Below are 18503 nucleotides of genomic sequence, written 5' to 3' on the forward strand. Positions count from 1 at the left end.
CTGCCAGTTCCTGTATTTACTGTGAAAAAGAATGAAACAGAAAATGTGTGATTTAAATATTTTTTATTCTTCTTCTTTTAAAAGAAAGGTTTGTAAGAAAACAAATAAGACCAAACATGATTTATTTTTTCTATTATGACACGATGAATGTAAAGGGATTTTCCCTTTAAACATGAGGTGAGCGTAGTAGTTTGCCTAATATTAATCAGCAGACCAGTGGATGTGGCAATGTGTTGATCAAGGTAATTAATCAAAGAAATCCCTTTCTTTTTGCTTTGCGTTCCCTCATTGACGGGAACCAGCAAAGTGTGTGTAGCTTCCTCTTAGCGAAATCTGAGATGTATTGATGTTAATATTTCTGGAAGCCCCGGTTCTTTCCACTGTTCTCCTCACCGACACCGACGATCACCAGAACAGACTGTTTCTTAATCATAGAGCATCACACAGCTACAATATGTACATTTACAGCACTTGCATAGAAAAATAAGTTTCTCAGCAGATGATTTTTTTTTTCCATGTAAACCAGTTATATCAAAAAGAAGGAAAAAAATTGCTCCAATATAAAATGCACTGTTAAAATGAATCAACAGACACAAGTGGGATCATTCTTAATCTTCTTCTGCTTTGGAGCACCTCATTGTGCAAACAGTTGGAGACAAAGGTAGAAACACAATAAACATGGAAACGTAACTGACACAGACTAAAGGAATGATAGTTAGGAATTTGAGCGTGTGAACTCAAAATGGGGGAAATTCATCATATTGGCGCAAGTTCACAGTCACATTAACGTTTTTCAAGTCTCAGACCTGGCAACAATGTAAAAACCTCAAGTTTAGTTTGTGTGGGCCTCTTTGAATAAATTCTTTTTTTGTGAGTGTGCTAACATACATGAATATGCTTCCATTTGGCAAGTTGCAAATGGAAATTACTTAAGTGTGACATTGCTCAGTTGTCCTTGGCGTGCATAGTTGGGGAATTTGAGGTTGTCGTCTTATTCTTTTTAAACAAGCGTGTCAAATATGATTTCCCCCCATCACAGGAATGTTCCACTGTGGAACGTGCTCAGGGTGAAGGGTGCTGGTCGGGTGCTGGTCGGGTGCTGAGGTCTGTTTTAATCGTCCTCCTTTCCGTCTCCGGGTGGTCGGGTGATGCGGCGAAAGCCCTTCTTCCCCATTGGGCCTTTGGGCTTGGCGAAGGCCTGCTTGTGTGCATGCTGCTTGGGATGCACCTCCTCGTACAGGAAGTCACTGGTCAATTCGTCACCGTTATCAATCTCCAACTGGAAAACAGACAGAAGATATGAGCTGAAGAACCCGACTGCAAAACACACCTCAACTCACACTAATGAAGGAATATATCTACTTCTTGACAATTATGGGTTTTTGATGAAAACACCTACAACAAATACCATTTCAAACTAAAAGGCTCATACTACTTACATTACCTCCTGAATTTATTCATTAACAGTCATCCTTATAGCTGTTGATGACTTTTCTCTATCGGCTTAAAAAGTTGTAATGGCTTTCATTATTTCATGTTCGACTTTTTTTTTTCTTGTCTGTAATTATCTCGTTGGTTTGAAATGAGCAGGGCTCATAAGAGAAAAAAGTGATGCCACATACTTTTGTACATAAATAAACATTAATCAAAGTTGACAGTCAGATATTCTCGTACTTGAGAAGCTGGAACTACTTTAGCTATTTCTGCTTGAATAATGACAATGAACAGATCATCCAGGTAATTATATTGTTAATCACATGATCTCTACATCCTTGTGATAAATTCTGACTGATGAAATGTTTCTTACCTTTTTCTCAATCTCAATCTGCATCTTATTTTCCACCATGTCAACCAAAGGATTTTTGCAGCTGGAATACAGCATCCTCTCTCTGATGCTGCACTTGTACCCGGGCATAGAATAAATGAAGACTGCGAAAGTAAGAAGGACAATGTGAGGAACCGACGCAGAAATAACCGGGGTGTGTGTCGGCTGTTCATTGTGAGCCGTGAGAATCTATTCACCTGTGGACTCTAAGTAGTCGCCTTCATGGGAATGTTTGTAGAGGAAGAAGTGGTAACGTGCAGACTCTTTAGGGATTCTCATTGGCAGGTCTTTCAACTCGGTCGGCTCAGTGTTGCACAACCGAATCAGCTCCTGCTCAGCGTCCACTTCCTGTTGGCGAAGGGAATAAAAAGTCTCTGTAAACGTGGCTGGTCTGTGATGGTGATCACAAAGTCTCTGCTTTGAATAGCAGACCAATTTGGGAAATCTGGGTGTGGGCGATGAATAACAAGTCCTGTAAATCTCAGGTGTGTCTGAATAAAACATTGACTCAGTCGTTGCTGGTGTGCTGCTCTGCTGTCAGCAGTAAGCGTTCAGTGGATAAAGGGAACAAAGCAAACTGCTTTCTTGAAAAGCTTTTATGCTGGAAAACAAAAGGGAACGGAGACAAGGCCGCAAGAGTAACACAATTATGCCTTTGTACTTGTACGCTGATCAGATCCTGTGACACGAAGCCTTTGAATTTCAATGAGAAGAATGGACACAAAGGCTTTTTGGGGGAAAACGAGTCATTGTGTCAGCCCGTAAACAACTCCTGATCTAACACATCTCCATGTCTCCAAACGACACAAGATAAAATTGCTGACAGCACATTTACTATTTTAAATTTCTGACCTGGCAACGTCACTCAGGATTTTCTCCGAGGAACTCACCAGCTGCACGTAGTTGATTCTCTTGTCTCTAAAACGTTCCAGTGCTGCGATGGCGTCTTTGTGAACAGGGAAAGCCACACCCTGCAGAGTCTGCTGCTTGGTGTCCACGCTGATGTCCGTCTGCACCTGAACACATCACAGACACACACAGTCATACATACCAGACATACATGAGTAGGACTTAGCAAATAATTAATTTGTCTTAACAGATTTAAAAGGGAATTCTTTATTAATATACATATTTCTGCAGTAACATGCTAGAGAAAAGCTGTATACCAGCTTTTCTCTAGTGGTATAAGCTGGTATACAGAAAAGCTGGTATATTCAGGTTATTATGTTCAAAACACTGTGGATGTAATATATGTATATATACATATATAAACACACACACATGAAAGCACACCATGTTGACACTAAGGCTCCAGATAATCTCCAGAAACTAGCTGAATGTGAGAACTGAGTCAGAGCCTCTTGACATTCTCCGGACTAAGTTTTTCCTGGAAAATATCAGGAGAATTCACTGTGTGGCTACATTGGTAACGTTTGTAATATGTGAGGTGTCATACACGTAGAAGACACAGAATCGAGAGCTTAGGGTGATACAACAATCCCTGACCAAGACTATCTCCTGCTTCGTCATATGTGAACGAGTTTACTTCTGAAAACAGCTTGAGTCGCCATTCTGACTATTCTTAGCTATGGGTAGAACAAATCTTTTCCCCTTTTCCACAGGTCAAAAAACCCACTGATGCCTGCTAACATCTGGCTTTTGTCTCCAGTGGCAATGGATTCAATCGACATTCACTCCCGGGTCAAATGACTCTGCAGTAGACGCAGGTTTTAGTCGGTGCCGGCTCCGATCGGCAGTGATGGAAACACGACTACGAAAGGAACAAACAGAGGTTCTATCAAAGCATTAACAAGTATCCACTGATAATTTCGGTTTCCAACACTTGTGAAATACAATAAACGTTCTTTATTCCCTGGATCATAAAGCAAAAAGGTTTTACAGGTGCAACAAGCAGTGTGAATGCTGGAGCATGGTGATTACAGATGAGGTGCTTGTATATGAAGTGACAAGGCGCCGCCATGGAAATCACAGAAAACTGGAAATGCTGGGGGGGATTACACTGATGGATTGCATCTATTTTTAGAGCCCTGTTCCCACAAAATGAAATGCCGTGGTAACATGATTGAGCCTCTGATGCAGCTACCTCGCATACCAAAAAGGATTGTGGGTCTTTTATCCATCTGCTTAGTAAAAAAGGCAGGAAGTCTCCGAGGCACGGCAATGATAAATATTTCAAAGCCTCTTTTTTCATGCAGGCGGTACAGATTAATGGTATATTATCTTCCTACAACAGCTGGTCAAGTGGGACGAGCGCAAACCTCACTTCCTATTTGCTCCGCTGCTTTTAATTGACCACAGGGCCAGCAGGGCCTGCACCACTCAAAGTACTTCCATATAGGGTCAGATAGACAGTTCTTGTTAATGTGGTAGATGGGGAGAGCAGCAATTACAGGTTAAAATATGAAAAGGAGTTAATTTATAGCAACAAAGCACTGAAGTGGGAGACGTGAAATTTCACCTGCTGCTTTAGCTCTTTATCTGGTGGAGTCTATCTGACGCAGCCCTGCAGTGTAAATACTGCCAGCGTCACTAGCAGCATACAGTGGATATCACATTACTGTAGTTATCCCTGCTACAGACAAAGGCAAAGCACAATGATACAGATCACCTGTGTGCCTTGCAGAATCAATGGCAAGGACTCAAAGCTACAGAGCCCTATCCTTTGCATATATCTCTCCCAACATGGAAATATTTGACATTGACGCTCATAGAGCTGCTCTTTAAGTATTAGAGTGTGGTCTTTTGGTTTCAGAGCAGGACTTGATTTCACGTACAGATTTTGTTCTGCTCTCACTCAAAATCATGTGCGCACACCCAAATAGGCTTGTGCTTTTATTTCCTGCGCCCCAGCTTCATCTCTTGCACTCACGCTGCTTCTGTTGAGTGCATGAACCCAGTTTAAGTAACCGCCCGTACAGAACTCTCAAAAATGTAAAAGCTAACACACCCAAAATGAGGGCAGGAAATTTGCAGAAAAAAATTACAAGAGCAGCAGAAAAAAAAGCAACAGCAGAGGAGAAACGTGAGAGCAGGAAATCTAAGCACAAGCAGAGTGTCTTTGATGCGAGTGCAGGGTTTTGAGTGAGAGCATTACAAAATCTGAACGTCAAATCAATAAGTCCTGCTCTCAAACTGAGAGCTCTTGAAAAAAAAAAAAAAAAAACATATTTAACTACTTTGTTGCTCAAGCTGAAAAGTGTTGTAACTACTGTAAACAAGACATTTTATGGCGCTATGAGAGCAAGCTGTTCCAGCATAATAGATTCATCCTGGCCAACATCCTGCCGTTCAAACGCATCAGCGTCTTTGCACAGAGTTGATACTGCCAGACAAGCATATGTACACTTGCACTGCTGCTGACCTTCAGCTTGTTTGGGAGGATGCATACTATTGCTTAGCCAGCCTTCATTGATACTCCACATTGTTTCTGGTGGGGATCTAAAGCTCACACACAGGAGCTGTGATCAGGAGGAATACTGCTATGAGCTGAAGTAAACTGAGGCGTCATTGTGAAAGGATGACATCCCTTTTCAGAACTGAAACTAAGAACAAGCCAAAAATACACCCACTTCAGAGCTGTACAACAGGCATTAGTATCTGTATGCACAAGCACTGTGACGTACACCATTCCCTCTAAGATGATCCCAAATACTGATGAGCAATAAATGAGACGAGTATGTGTGTTTTGCATGTGTATGTGTACATTTACCTCATTAAGTTTGATCCGTCTCAGTTCCTCCTCTGCTGCAGTGAGGGGCAAGGGCGCTGCCTGCAAGATCAGATATTTCCTGTATCCACTGAGATTCATTTCATCCTGGGGACCAAAGAAATTGCACAATAACTAACTTTGTATAGGACTTTGCAGAGCATAAAGTGCAGCTCCAGTTTTAGTACATACAACACCATCTTAAAAACAAGGGCTAAAGCAATATTTTAAATGTTGACAGAGGATGCATTTCTAATATGTAGTGGGAGTTTGTTCTAAATCATTAATTACAGAAGCAGTATCAACGTCATTTATTGCAGTTTTTGTGTGGCACGTTCAGCAAGGCAGCACTAAGCGACCTCAGTAAGCAGATAGGAACATAATCTACTGGACAGTCTGAAAGAAAAGATGGTGCCAGGTTGTTTTTGGCTTTAAAAACAAGTAAGAGAATAAAAAAAAAAAGAGAATCTATCCTCCAGCGTTACTGGCCACCAGTTAATACTGGTGTGATATATTCTCTTTTCCTGGTCAAGTTGCACCAATGATTCATGTTTTTTTTTTTGGTAAACCAGTATAGAGTGCTTTACCATAATCTAGGCCTGAGAGTAGAGGTCAGCATGGGACAGTTTCATAGCATCCTCTAGAGAGAGGTTGGATCTGACTCTTGCAATGTTTCTAAAGGTTTTTTTTGTTGTTGTCAAGGATTGACAATAACAAGTCACACAGCAATAAACACTTCCCGTGAACTGAAGGTCAACTTGTTAAAATAAAACATCTGAAGCTTCTGAGTGAAGCTCGAGTGCATTAAGGAACTCTGACCAACCTTCATGGTTCCAAAAATCTCATCCTTGATGTGGCCGCCTCCAAACTCCTTCTTCAGTGTGGCTCTCGTAGCAGCGTATAACATTTTATGTCGCACCTTGAAGAAAATAAAGAAAAGTATTGTTATTTCAAATAACTTAAATCTCAAGCCCATTTTGATGGCCTGTAATTGTATTGTATTTATTTCTTCAACGTCGAAATTTATTTTTCTTCATTTATTTATTTATTACAACTTTCATTTTGCTTTGTTATGACTGTTTCTTACAGTCTCTTATAGATTATAAAAAAAATGATACAGGATGTAAAAGGTAGTAATCATGTTACTTTATATGCCTGAATGTAACTGAAATTGTGCATCATGTTGCTTATAATCTTGCAAACACTTGCACTTGCAAGGTGATTAAAGGTGACCCGGGTTTTCGTGTTGATAGATATGTTTTTGTTAACGTTGTGTGCATCTTTGAGGTTAAACAAATACATTCAAAACATTTTCTCCCTCATAATACAATAGTCAAATTCTTGATTGTTTTGAAAACTGCATTTTTCTGGGGCGACAGACACAAAAATGAAAAAGCAAAAAGAAAACAAATATCTCCCAGTGTAAAAGCGGCGTCACAAACAAAGATGTCTACGGTGTCGGGGTGCTGTAAACAAAATTACATTATCTACGCAGCGGAGTTAATACATCACTTCCTGCCTCTGTCTGCTCGCCTGAATAATGCGGAGGAACACACAAAATCAATTCAGCCTAAGCAGCAGCGTTCAGTGGTTGTGTAATAATTTTGCAACTTCCAGACAAGCCTCAACAATGAATCACTGGGCTTTGAGCTGCAGGGCAGGAATGTGGAGCTCAGCTATGTCTTTACGAAAGTTTGAGTGCTACAATATCCAGCATGGTATTTATTTGTGTTTCCATTTGTCACGGCTGTTTTGAATGGCTGTGACTCTACACCACATCAAGTTTCACTGAAACCAAATGACAATTGACTGAGGAGGCATTGTACGAGGCAAGAACACAAGAGATGCAAAGCACACATTTGAATAACAAGGAACAGCATGCTGTGATAAAATCATGTCACCTAAAAGCACTATGAGTGTGAATATAGAGGCTTCATCCTGGCTATTTAATTTCGACTTCTGTCCAGCGTTTTAGAAATAATCGCCATTCATACCAACGCACGTATATCACATGGACATTTACATACACTAGTCATGCATGTGCTGGTGCAAAACGGGAAGCAAATTGTTTACTGTGCAATCGGTTACTTTGTTCCAGAAAATAGTTGCTAAAAGAAGAACCAGGGATTTCTTTTCTTAGACAAATGACAAGGTGGAACACTTCCCATTTAATTTCCATGGGAAATTTACCTCTGGTTGTAAAGTCGAGATTGATAGGACAAAATCAGGCAGCAAACATGTCTGTCTACGTCATTGTTTCCAAAAGTCTCTGTTTAAGGGGCTAAAAACTGAGGAATGTGGACGCCAGGCATTAAACATAGCAAAAGTGATGTGTTTTAAATCTAACATGTATAAGTGTTGGTGTCGCCATCGTCAGAGATGAGAAATTACGGGTGAGCGACATGTTATTTGGAAAACCCCACAATTTACCCATATTTAGATTTTAAGAGGCCTGGTACTGGTGCCAGCGTGTATTCAGTTTTTTCTCCCAACACGAATACAAAGAGTTGCTGCCTTGATGTGGTAAACCCCACCCGTCTGGTACTCGGAGCAGAGGAGGGAAAATACCATGTAGCGTGGACAGCTATTCATTAAAGCCAGCAGTTTTCTTACGGTGGATTGGTCTGGTGACCAGGCCAGGAAGATCCACTCGTAGCCCTGGTTGTTAGTGGAGTCCAGCCGGTAGACAACATAGCAGGGCACATCGTCCTCGAGGAGCGGCAGCACTATGGAATCATACTCCTGGTCCCACTTCTTTGACGCTTTCCTGGTGGTGCCCAGAGTTAGCTGCTCTGAAAGTCAATGTGTGTGAAAAAATGTATTTGAGTACAGCGTGGATTTGTTGGTCGTGTAAACATTCAAGATTTAGCGGCAGTTGGGAAGAAGTATGAGTTGAGAGTTTTCTTGGCAGAGGAAGCTGTAAACAACCTGCAGGACTCTGGGACACTGCTTACCATCCTCAATGATGATCTTTAAGGCCCGGTATTGGTCTCCGCTCCTGGCACTGGCAAAGATATCTTTCACATCATTACCCGCTGAAATAAAACAACACAGGAGGAAATCAGTCTCCATTTTGAATTGGAGGATTGACAATTTTACCATTTTAAGCCCTGGATTATACGTTTCCATCTGAAAGCCTCATGAATCGTAATAACCTGTGGAAACCACCAGACGTTAGACATTACACAAAGAACATACAATTATCCTCACATATGATTTGAATGACATATTGTCCATAATCATGTATCTCTTGTGTTTTTCAGACTGTTCCTACATCTAGACAATGACAACAAATACTCCAAAAATACTAGTTATGATAACGAGAATGCAAAAACCTACAATTATTGGCTTTCAATGATTCACTCAGGAACACTTCACTAATCCAGATGTGACTGAAGGCTGGCTGACAACCTTTGACCCCAAACCCAGGCCTAACAAAACCTGTCTCCAGCTTGCACTCAACCCAGCATTTAAATGTTATTTTAAATACTCATGTTTAGTTCATGTTTATTAGATTCTCTATTAACTATTTTAATTATTATCTAAATTACTTTTGTATTGTCATATTGCATTCACATTTTGTACTGATGTCTTTTTTATATCTTATGTGAAGATCATTGAATTGCCTTGCTGTTAAGATGTGTTATACAAACAATAAACTACCCTGGCCTTAAGGATTTTTGGCTGATGTAACTGTGCAGTTTTTCCATTGTCTAGCAAACCTACAAAAGCTGAAGAACAAATCCAACTATGGTAATATAACTTCCATATGATTCATGTTTTATTTTTAAATGAATGTTTCCAAGCACACAAACAGGAAGGAAAAATATTAGAGGCCAACATTGTTTTAAACATTTTCGCACAGTGTAAGGTAACTCAGGATACAATATTATTGAGACTTTTTCAGTGATGTTAAGACTTCTATGAGAATAAAGTGAGTAATGTTGACACAAGTCTCAACACAAGTGATAATATTCATATGACGGGTTAATTACTGTTTAAAACACACGTAGCACAGGGTTAATACGCACATTCACAACCACTGCATCCTCCTGCGTTTGAATTCTGGTCTCAGTTAACTTTCACATGGTTCGACCTCTGAATCAAACAGCATAGTGTATGTGTAATAACAGTGCGTGTGTCTGTGGGGCTCCCGTCGTGTCTGTAACAGCGTGTCCCACCATGCAGAAACCCATCCGTGGAACCACACGGAGCAGCAGTGCTCCTCTCACGTCAAAGTGAACACCGGCCGCAGTTTGTTTAAATAAAGGCGTCGCCCTTCCATTCAGAGGCTAAACTAACCTTACACTGCTCGAGCTTCGTGTGGAGAATAAAACCCCTCAGCACAGAGAGGGGGAAACAATGGCTGTGATTACTGCGTGTGGCTGTTGACTCAGAGATAATGTCTCCCAGTCCAGAAAGTGACCAGACAGACACATCACGGCGGCTCTCGGCTAGCTAGGAGTGGCTAGCTAACTTCGTGCTAGCTCTCCTCTCGCTGCAATGAATTTGTTGCAGGTGCTAAAGCTCGTCCGGGATTCGCGCGCTCGCGCAGTGAATAAGAAAGAGCCACACACACACGCAGACAGAGACGCGTGAGAGCAGAGACACGCGCGTACCTTGAATGCCCGTCTGATGTGACATTGTGCCTTTCGTCGGGTGAAGAGCTGCTGATGTCGCTGATCAGGAGAAACCAGGGCAGAGAAGCAGGAAGTGGACTACACCGACAAGACCCGCCCCCCCGCCCTGACGTCAGCGAACTCCAAATCACATGTCACACTGTTGTCTAAACTTAATCCAAGTTTATACATACATAATCAATAATAAATAAATGTATTAAATGTCTCCTGTATACGTTCGGATAATGAATGTATAAAATGTAGATTATAAACATTAGGGGTTAAGGCTTTTGTTGTCCTCAATGGAAGTCAATGCAAACTCCTAATATGGACAACTGTGCAAATTTGAGTGTGTGTGTGTTACCAAGACACACTACTTTTTTTAAATAACACATCATATCCTAATATACATAGCCATTCTTAATAGGTGCTTCATTAAAAGCTAAAATTCAAGTGATCTGCAGTTCTCCTGAAAACATTATTCAGCAGATTGGCCCACGTGCTATGACTTTGGCTTAATCACCTTTTTGGCCCATGAAAATTTAAACCAACTGAAACCATTCCTATTTTAAATGATGCTGTTAGATTTCTGAGCTTTTTTAAATGCTATATCTGAATCTGCAATCAACCACAAAGTATGGTATTGAAATAAATCTCACTGAAAATCACAGGAGTGGTGGCTGGTTTCCTGAGCTCTGTTTGAATAACTACAATACTGCAACCACCACCACTACTAATACTCCTACTATTTCTACTACTGCTACTATTATTATTACTAATACTACTACTTCTACTACTACTACTACATTTATTACCACCACCACCACCACTAATACTACTACTATTTATATTTCTACTACTACTATTATTATTACCACAATCACTACTACTACTACTAATACTATTACTTCTATTACTACTGCAACCAAACTACTCTCATCACTGTTAGGCCTAGTACCACAACCTGCTGCTGTTGCTACACTACTGCTGATTATTTAAATAACATTTATACACTAATGTTCAAACCCGTATAGTAACGTGGGGAAAGAAACGTAGACCTATATGTATTAATATGAATTCGTAGGAACAAAGCAAGTCAAGAAGTATTTTGTATTTTCCGATTTTAATGTAGGTCTGTGATCAGTGTTAACAGATTTCAGCCTCTCGTGGCAGCAGATCCTATTAGTAGTGAAATCCTGGAACATCTGGAAGCCACCGGGCTTCCTGTCTCTGCTCTGTCCCTCCTTCCTTTCGCTTAATATATAAATAAAGAGATTTCATAGCAACACAATCGTCCTGACCCCAGAGGGAATCCAACTCTCCGTCAACCACAGTAAACACAGGTGCACTCATACCGGAAACACTGGGAACCAGTCTTCAAAATAAGGGTTTGTTACTATCGTGTTAATAACTACAACTCAAGTCCAGTGCCTCAAGTAAAAGTAGCAATTCAATGATTATAACACAACTTAAACCAATAATATATCAATGACGTGAATTATTATTTAAAACACTGACAAGGCTGATATTTAATTGGAAATGTATATATCAACTACAGTTATATAAATATATCTTACTTTTCCCTCAGTGAGGTGTAGATCATTCATTTATGAACATTTCGAGAAAAACTACAGACATTCCATTATTAGAGAAAATAATCCATCCAGTATTAACCTACAAAAACCAATGCTAAAAGAAAAACTAACATTGTAGCTGATACAACATTTTTGAAATTAAATAGTTAAAAAATATGCATGTTATAATTTTCATTTCATACAGGTACCCTCATATCAAATGTATCCAATCAGCTAATTCTAATAATAACAATAATAATAATAATAATAAATTCATAAAGATATTTTAACAGTTCGCAAAGACACTTCACATAGGTTAAAACAAATCGTAAACTAAAAGTAAACAACCAAAAATATGAAATAAACAAACAACATCATAATAACGCAATACAACATAAAATATATATCATATTCACACATTGAAATATAAAATAAACACCATAATCACACATTTAAAGTAGATCTGACGAACTACACTGAACTGCACTAACCTGTATGAATGTTGCAATACAAATAAAGACTGATTGATTGGTTGATTGATTTGTTGATTGGTTGATTGGTTGATTTGTTGATATGTTGATTTGTTGATTGGTTGATTGGTTGATTGGTTGATTGGTTGAATGGTTGAATGAATTGCATATTTACTGAAACAAACGTCCGCCTTCTTCACCGCGTTTTATTTTGAAAGGTGTGGACGGAAGTGGTGTGTAAATACGTCTCTATCTTGTCACTGGTGAATCAACGTGTTTCGGCCACATTGCTTTACACTGATGCTGTGTTCGCTGAGTGGATCCACACATCTGCATCCGTCCATCAGCTCCACATCAGCAGGCTCCGGTCAGCAGCCCCGCACCCTGCACCGCCCGCCCTCCCGCCCGGCGGGAACCCGCTGACGAAGCACCGCCCGGCTGCGCTGTAGCCCGCCCGGCGCACGGACTCTCCAGGACAATGGCAGAGGATTTGGGGAGGGGGGCGCCTCAGTCGTGTACCAACAACAGGTCGCATGGATAATCCCGCATCAGCAGCCAGTGTTCGGGGGGATCAGAGCGCCGCTGTCGGCCTGATGTGGCTGGAGAGCCGTGCGGGGCTCCACGTCCTGGCTGCGCTCTGAGGAAGAGGAGGAGGAGGAGGAGAGCGGCGTGGAGCAGGTGCGTTCACGGTTTCATCCTCCACACATGCACACATGATACCGAGGTGTAATGTCTTTGGTGGGACAGGTGAGGCAGGTAGGATTGTGGCACGGTTTTGGCTCGTCCCGGATGTGCCAGGCTGCACCGACGTTGAAGTTGTGTAATCGGATGAACCCAGTGGAGCGTGTTGTGCGTTGTCTCGTGGGGTCCTGCGATGTGACATCTGGCGTCATCAGTGTTGTGACAGCACGGAGGATGTGAGTGGTCGCACACTCCTGCCCCTGTGCTCAGCAGCGGTCCATTCAGAAACTACTGGAACTGACACAGAGAGTGGGCTTCCTGTGGGACAGAAACGTCTTTCTGATGGCTAAAGGAAAGGACCTAGGACCATGGACGTGATGATGATGATGTCACAAGGTAGGCCTGGATGATTTGGCCAAAACTGATACCAGGATTAAACCGTTCGTAAATATCGCGATAAATGTCACATTATAAGTTTAAAGACAGATTTTTGCTCCCGATTGACGGTTGTGGTTTTAAACTCTGACAAACAGTTAAAAATCAGCTAAAACAAATCAAATCACCAGTGACTAATGACTAATATCAATAAAGCTATTGATTAGTTTTCTCAGTTAGTTGTAAATTAGGGCTGGATGATAATAATCACGATAAATGTAGCATTATTATTTATTTTATGTTTGAAGACTCCTGATTGAACACCTTATGAACAGCAAAACATTGTACACATTTGAGGTGCATAAATTATGTGTTATACTCCTCGATGTGCATTCATAACATATTTATTGATATATCTTGGACCTTTGTTGTATTGGTATTGATGAAAATGATATTGTGATAATTATTGATATTGATTTATTGCCAAGACCTATCACAGATTTAGCAAATTCACCTCATTGCATTTCTAGCAGTGTTTAGGTTAAAGCCTACCACCATATGAAATACTGTACCCCCAGGTGTTCTCTGGAGAGCCCTCCTCTCTCCTAGGGCTGGGTGATAAAACTATCAATAATTATCGCAATATAATTTTCATCGATAGCAATACAAAAAAAACATTGCCTTTGGTAGCTCGCCTCCAGTTGAAACACGACCAAAAGGCATTCTTTTGGTTACAGGTATTTATTTCTTTTAAAAATTCTGTTGAAATACCGTCTAAATCACTTGTGTTCATGATTCAACGGGAGAGGAGCTACAGTCGGAACTGACTGGCCGCGTTAGCCATACTAACACTCACGATAAAGAAAATCAAAAGCATATTTTCAAATGCATATACACCAGTCCATTAAGTATATACTGTTATATTTCGAGTTTTATTTTGTTAATCTAGCTATGGTTAGCTAGCCAGAACAGAAGCTAGCTAGCTAACAGCTAGTTAGTATTGTACATATTTCTCTTTCTCACTAGTAATGGATTGTAAAATAAGACTTACATGCATCAGATGTGCAAAAGCAGCTGTGTGAGATGAATGGTACGTGTTCCGGAGTGAATACATACTGCATGGCTCATACATGTGTGTAAAAGTGATGTACAAACACAAAGTTTGTTTGTAAAGTAAGAAAGGAAAAAGGAAGATGATTTGTGGTAATCAAAAACAAGATATTCAATCAAATACATTTATTTAACATTTTTATAACATATAGCAAAGAAACACACTTATGAAATAACAAAGGAAATGAATATGGGTCATTTTTGACCCATGTTGTGCATTAGAAGGGTAGTGATACAGAAAATATTTTTATTTAAAAAGTAACAAAGGAAAAATTAAAATAAGGATTTGTGATGATCAAAAACAAGTTAATTGGTGAATACCTGAAATATTGAAAGATGAAATTCATTCACTGCAAAGATATAGAAAATAAACACTGAGCCAGCTCACTTGTGACCCATGTTGTGTATCAAAGGGTTAACTCTCGACAAAGGTGAGGAACAACTTTCAAAAAAAACTTTTTAAAAGCACGACTTTTACTTAGAGGCCAAAGTGAGACTTTGAACTTAAAATAAATAATAATAATGTGACATTTATTGCGATTATCTTGATATAATTTTTGGCCATATCACTCAGCCATAATCTCTCCTTCCTCAGGCACTGGCCTCAAATCTGGGAGCAGACCCCCCCCCCCCATCTCCATTCTGTATTATACCAGCACAATTAAATGATTCTATTAGAGGAACCACTAGCTTAGCATCAGCCAACGGGGCAGATAATTGCCAGGAGTGATGCTGGTGAAATTGAATAGCCACACGGGTGCACCGCAGTGGCAGCTCTATTTCTGAAGCCGTGACATCACTCCAAGTTCCCACTGTGGGGTATTTTTGGAAATGGTGTCAAAACAGGGGACTGGTTTGGGAAGTTCAGACCAGCTGCAGGGGGGGAGGGATACAGCGACGGGACTTCATGGGTGAGCGATAATAATTGGATATAAAAATACAGAGGGGTGGTGGACTGTCGAGAAGTTGCTCAAGCGCTGCTCGGCTGGAGTTCCCGAGGAAAGCGTCAAACATAATGCTGCTACAGTTTTATTTTGTGGGGAAGACAGAGCAGACAGGCTGAGAGATAAGCTGCTAAACAGGTGGCACTTTACAGCAAAGTGCTTCAGGAATTCTACCTTATCAAGGTATGACACACATAACTCAGCTTCCTTTACTGAGCGATGAAGGATTTGAACGTCTGCTTCTTGTTAATTATGGGCTAATTAAACTCATTAATGTTTCACCACTTCTACCAGTCGTCATGCTGCTGATTCTCTGCTGCGTTGTCATGACGAACCAGTCGCATCAGGACCTCTGTGTCCTATCTCATGATCTCAGCATTGATGGGGGGTTTTGTGTTTAGTGTGTAAATGTGTTATCAGCACTGTCTCTGCACTGAATGAGTCTGAATTTAGCATAATAATCCCAGTCTATGCTAATCCTCAGTGATAGTACCAACATTAATCTGAGTCCGAGGGATGTTTTCACCCTAATCTTCCCAGCTGATCTGAGCGTGACGTAATCTGACTGAAAAAATAACTTTCTTTGCACTGAAAATTCTTTGCACTAAAAATTCTGCATCTCATGGAGGAACAATAGCTGTTTTATTACCTCAACTCTATACGAGGCCAAAGCTGCAATTTAATCCTCATAAATTCTGCAATCTCACAGAACACTTTGTTATAGTCATTGCATTTTTTCATATCAGGGCAGTGTTGCAAGTTTAGGCTTCCTTGGGCTCCTTGTTTATCTATAGATTGTTGCAGTCTCTCCCATTCTGCTCATCGTTCACTTATATCTTATATAACTTTTTATACCTCCACCATGGAGGTCATGTTTTCGCCCCTGTCCATTCGTTCGTTGGGTGGTTTGTTTGTTAGTTAGCAAGATTCCACGAAAACTATTGGATGGATTACTACAAAACCTGGTGACAGGATGCGATATGGATCAGGGGAGAACCTATGACATGTTGGTGCAGATCCAGAATTTTCTTTTCACTTTCTTTAACAATGTGAGATAGGGCTTTTTTCAACATGTTCAAAATGTTTAAAAGAATGCTATTCATGAGTGTTGCAGAGGTATGCACTCTGACATAGTTTGTTTATTTGTTCTTTTGTTTGTCAGCAGGATTACGCAAAAACTATTCAATTATTCAAAACTTTGTGGAAGGAAGGGACATGGGCCAAGACAGAACCCATTAAATCTTGGCATGGATCCACAAATTTCTTTTCACTTTTTTTGATGTTTTCACCAATTTCTCAACAAATAATTCATAGCTCTTGCTGAAGAAAATCTGTTATGTTTAGTGGACTGATAATTATGAGTGTGTGTAGTTTGGTGCAGATCCAAATAAAAATCCAGATCTAATGAATTTAGATGTGGTTTCATTAAGTGACTGTTGGGCCTTAGTGGAGGTATGAACTCTACTGGCTGTTTTATTGTGTATTTTCTCTTCGTTATTTAATTCCCATTCATGTACAACATGTTGTTACACCCCTCTCTTTCTCTCTCTGCCTGATTCTCAGGTGTAGTGTGGCTGGGGGGCTCAGCAGGATGGAAATAGATGCCCGCTTTCGCTATTATTTCCAGCACCCATGGTCGCGTCTCATCGTGGCCTACCTCGTCACCTTCTTTAACTTCCTCATCTTCGCCGAGGACCCCATCTCTCACAGCCAGACCGAGGCCCATATGATCGTGGTGGGCAACTGCTTCTCCTTCCTGTTCAACAAGTACCCAGGTCTCGGATGGAACATCCTGAAAGTAATATGCTGGACGCTGGCCACGATCACCGGTATGCTAGCCGGGAAGTTTATATTCCACCGCCGGCTCTTTGGTAAGTCATGCGCACAGTGATGCAGAGGAATGTGCAGAGTAATGGCTCTACTGAGGGAGGGAACTTTCTCCTGAGTGGATTCTGTTGAGGCTGTTCATCAGCGAGAAACGTTGAATAGTAATGTAATTAAGAGGGTTGTTATATCTCCACCATAAAGTTTCTTCTCTGATCTTTGCTCCCACTTGTTGAACTCCGCCTCTCGTCTCACTTCTCATCAGATCTGGGTCAAATAGTGATTGTAAATCTCCTCTGCTTTTATCACACTCTGGTTGCAGTGGGCTTCAGTTAATTATTATCTTTCCTAATTAATCAATTTTCTTTTTAGTTGATAAAAAAGAAAAAGAAATGTAGAAAAAGGCCAACCATAGGGTTTTTTGAAAGCCCAATATGATATCATGTCAAATCTAAAAACACTGGAATGGTACTAGGGAGAGTGCGTACCTCTGCCAATGTCACCAACAGTCCCCTTAAATCTAATCAAGCTGCACCAAATCTCACACACTCATAAATATCATTTACCTTAAATGTGGCTGTTTTTTTTCATAAAGATCCATGAATAAGGGCACGGCCACACAGAATGCATGCGAATGATAATCGCCAACCAAGGCGAATTACGTAGGCTATTATCGCTTGCTGAATATGGACAGTGCAGGATGTGATGCCAATGATGGATAAATGGGGTCAACCACACAAACATCGTTGCTAGTGGTTTAAGCTTTTATGTTGCTGATCCAAGTTCACCAAAGCCAAGCTGCGGATTTGCTTCACCACAAGGAGCAACTGTTTTATTTACCTCCTTGCTTGCATAAAATCAAAGTGAACAGGAGGCAATTGGTTTGCCAGTGCTTCATTGGCATTTGTGTGACCACGCCCTTGTTTTGACACGTGATTCACAAAAGAGATCATAGAGATACAACATATGCCTGTCAGAAGAGCCACGTAGCGGCAGATCACTCTGTGGGTTTGTGAACGTAGCATGGATCTATGTTATATGAGGAGACAAAGTACAAATTGAACATGCCTGTATCTCTACGCACCATTTGAAAAGTACATTAGTTATTTAAGATTGATCTGAGAATCACCAGACTCATTATTAACAAAAGTTATACAACTACATCTGTGGTGTACTCGTCACGACCTTGTTGAGAACCTCTGCAGCACAGCATCCATCACCTCCTGCATATTTTAATCAGTCCTCATCTTGCTCACTTCTTCATCGCACACGTCTCCTCGGTACATGTCCTTTCTTTCACCCACTTGCCATCTGCCTCTCCCCTTCTTAAATCATCCAACTTTTATTTCTTGCC

General features: G+C 40.6%; 2 protein-coding genes across 3 annotated transcripts in view; one reads left to right on the top strand and one right to left on the bottom strand.

Annotated features, from left to right (window-relative positions):
* Positions 1 to 105: 105 nt before the first annotated feature.
* twf1a (twinfilin actin-binding protein 1a) lies at positions 106 to 10286 on the bottom strand. Its single transcript, XM_034587954.1, has 9 exons — positions 10172 to 10286; positions 8507 to 8587; positions 8166 to 8344; positions 6376 to 6471; positions 5556 to 5660; positions 2716 to 2841; positions 2023 to 2173; positions 1808 to 1929; positions 106 to 1279 (listed from the first exon to the last, which is right to left on the bottom strand). The coding sequence occupies exons 1-9, from the start codon at positions 10194 to 10196 to the stop codon at positions 1112 to 1114; spliced, it is 1053 nt and encodes a 350-aa protein (XP_034443845.1). The 5' UTR covers positions 10197 to 10286; the 3' UTR covers positions 106 to 1111.
* Positions 10287 to 12414: 2128 nt separating this feature from the next.
* Positions 12415 to 18503, top strand: part of tmem117 (transmembrane protein 117) — a 47909-nt gene continuing 41820 nt past the window's right edge. Inside the window, exons 1-2 of one of the 2 annotated variants that reach the window (XM_034587696.1) lie at positions 12415 to 12893; positions 16889 to 17196. In XM_034587696.1, coding sequence (XP_034443587.1) covers positions 16917 to 17196 — 280 coding nt within the window. In that variant the 5' untranslated portion in view covers positions 12415 to 12893; positions 16889 to 16916. Of the gene's footprint in view, positions 12894 to 13137; positions 13293 to 16888; positions 17197 to 18503 lie in introns of those variants that run through there. The other variant, XM_034587697.1, reaches the window with a different exon arrangement.

Source organism: Hippoglossus hippoglossus, chromosome 6 (assembly GCF_009819705.1).
Source record: "Hippoglossus hippoglossus isolate fHipHip1 chromosome 6, fHipHip1.pri, whole genome shotgun sequence".
NCBI classification, from domain to species: Eukaryota; Metazoa; Chordata; class Actinopteri; order Pleuronectiformes; family Pleuronectidae; genus Hippoglossus; species Hippoglossus hippoglossus.

Excerpts from the sequence above, each read along its gene's own strand:
- twf1a (XM_034587954.1), bottom strand. The coding sequence starts at position 10,196 with ATGTCACATCAGACGGGCATTCAAG. Across the intron at positions 2,842-5,555 it reads GACGGATCAAACTTAATGAG|GTGCAGACGGACATCAGCGT; the intron begins GTAAATGTACAC and ends TGATGTGTTCAG. Across the intron at positions 2,174-2,715 it reads GAATCAACTACGTGCAGCTG|GAAGTGGACGCTGAGCAGGA; the intron begins GTGAGTTCCTCG and ends CTTCGCCAACAG.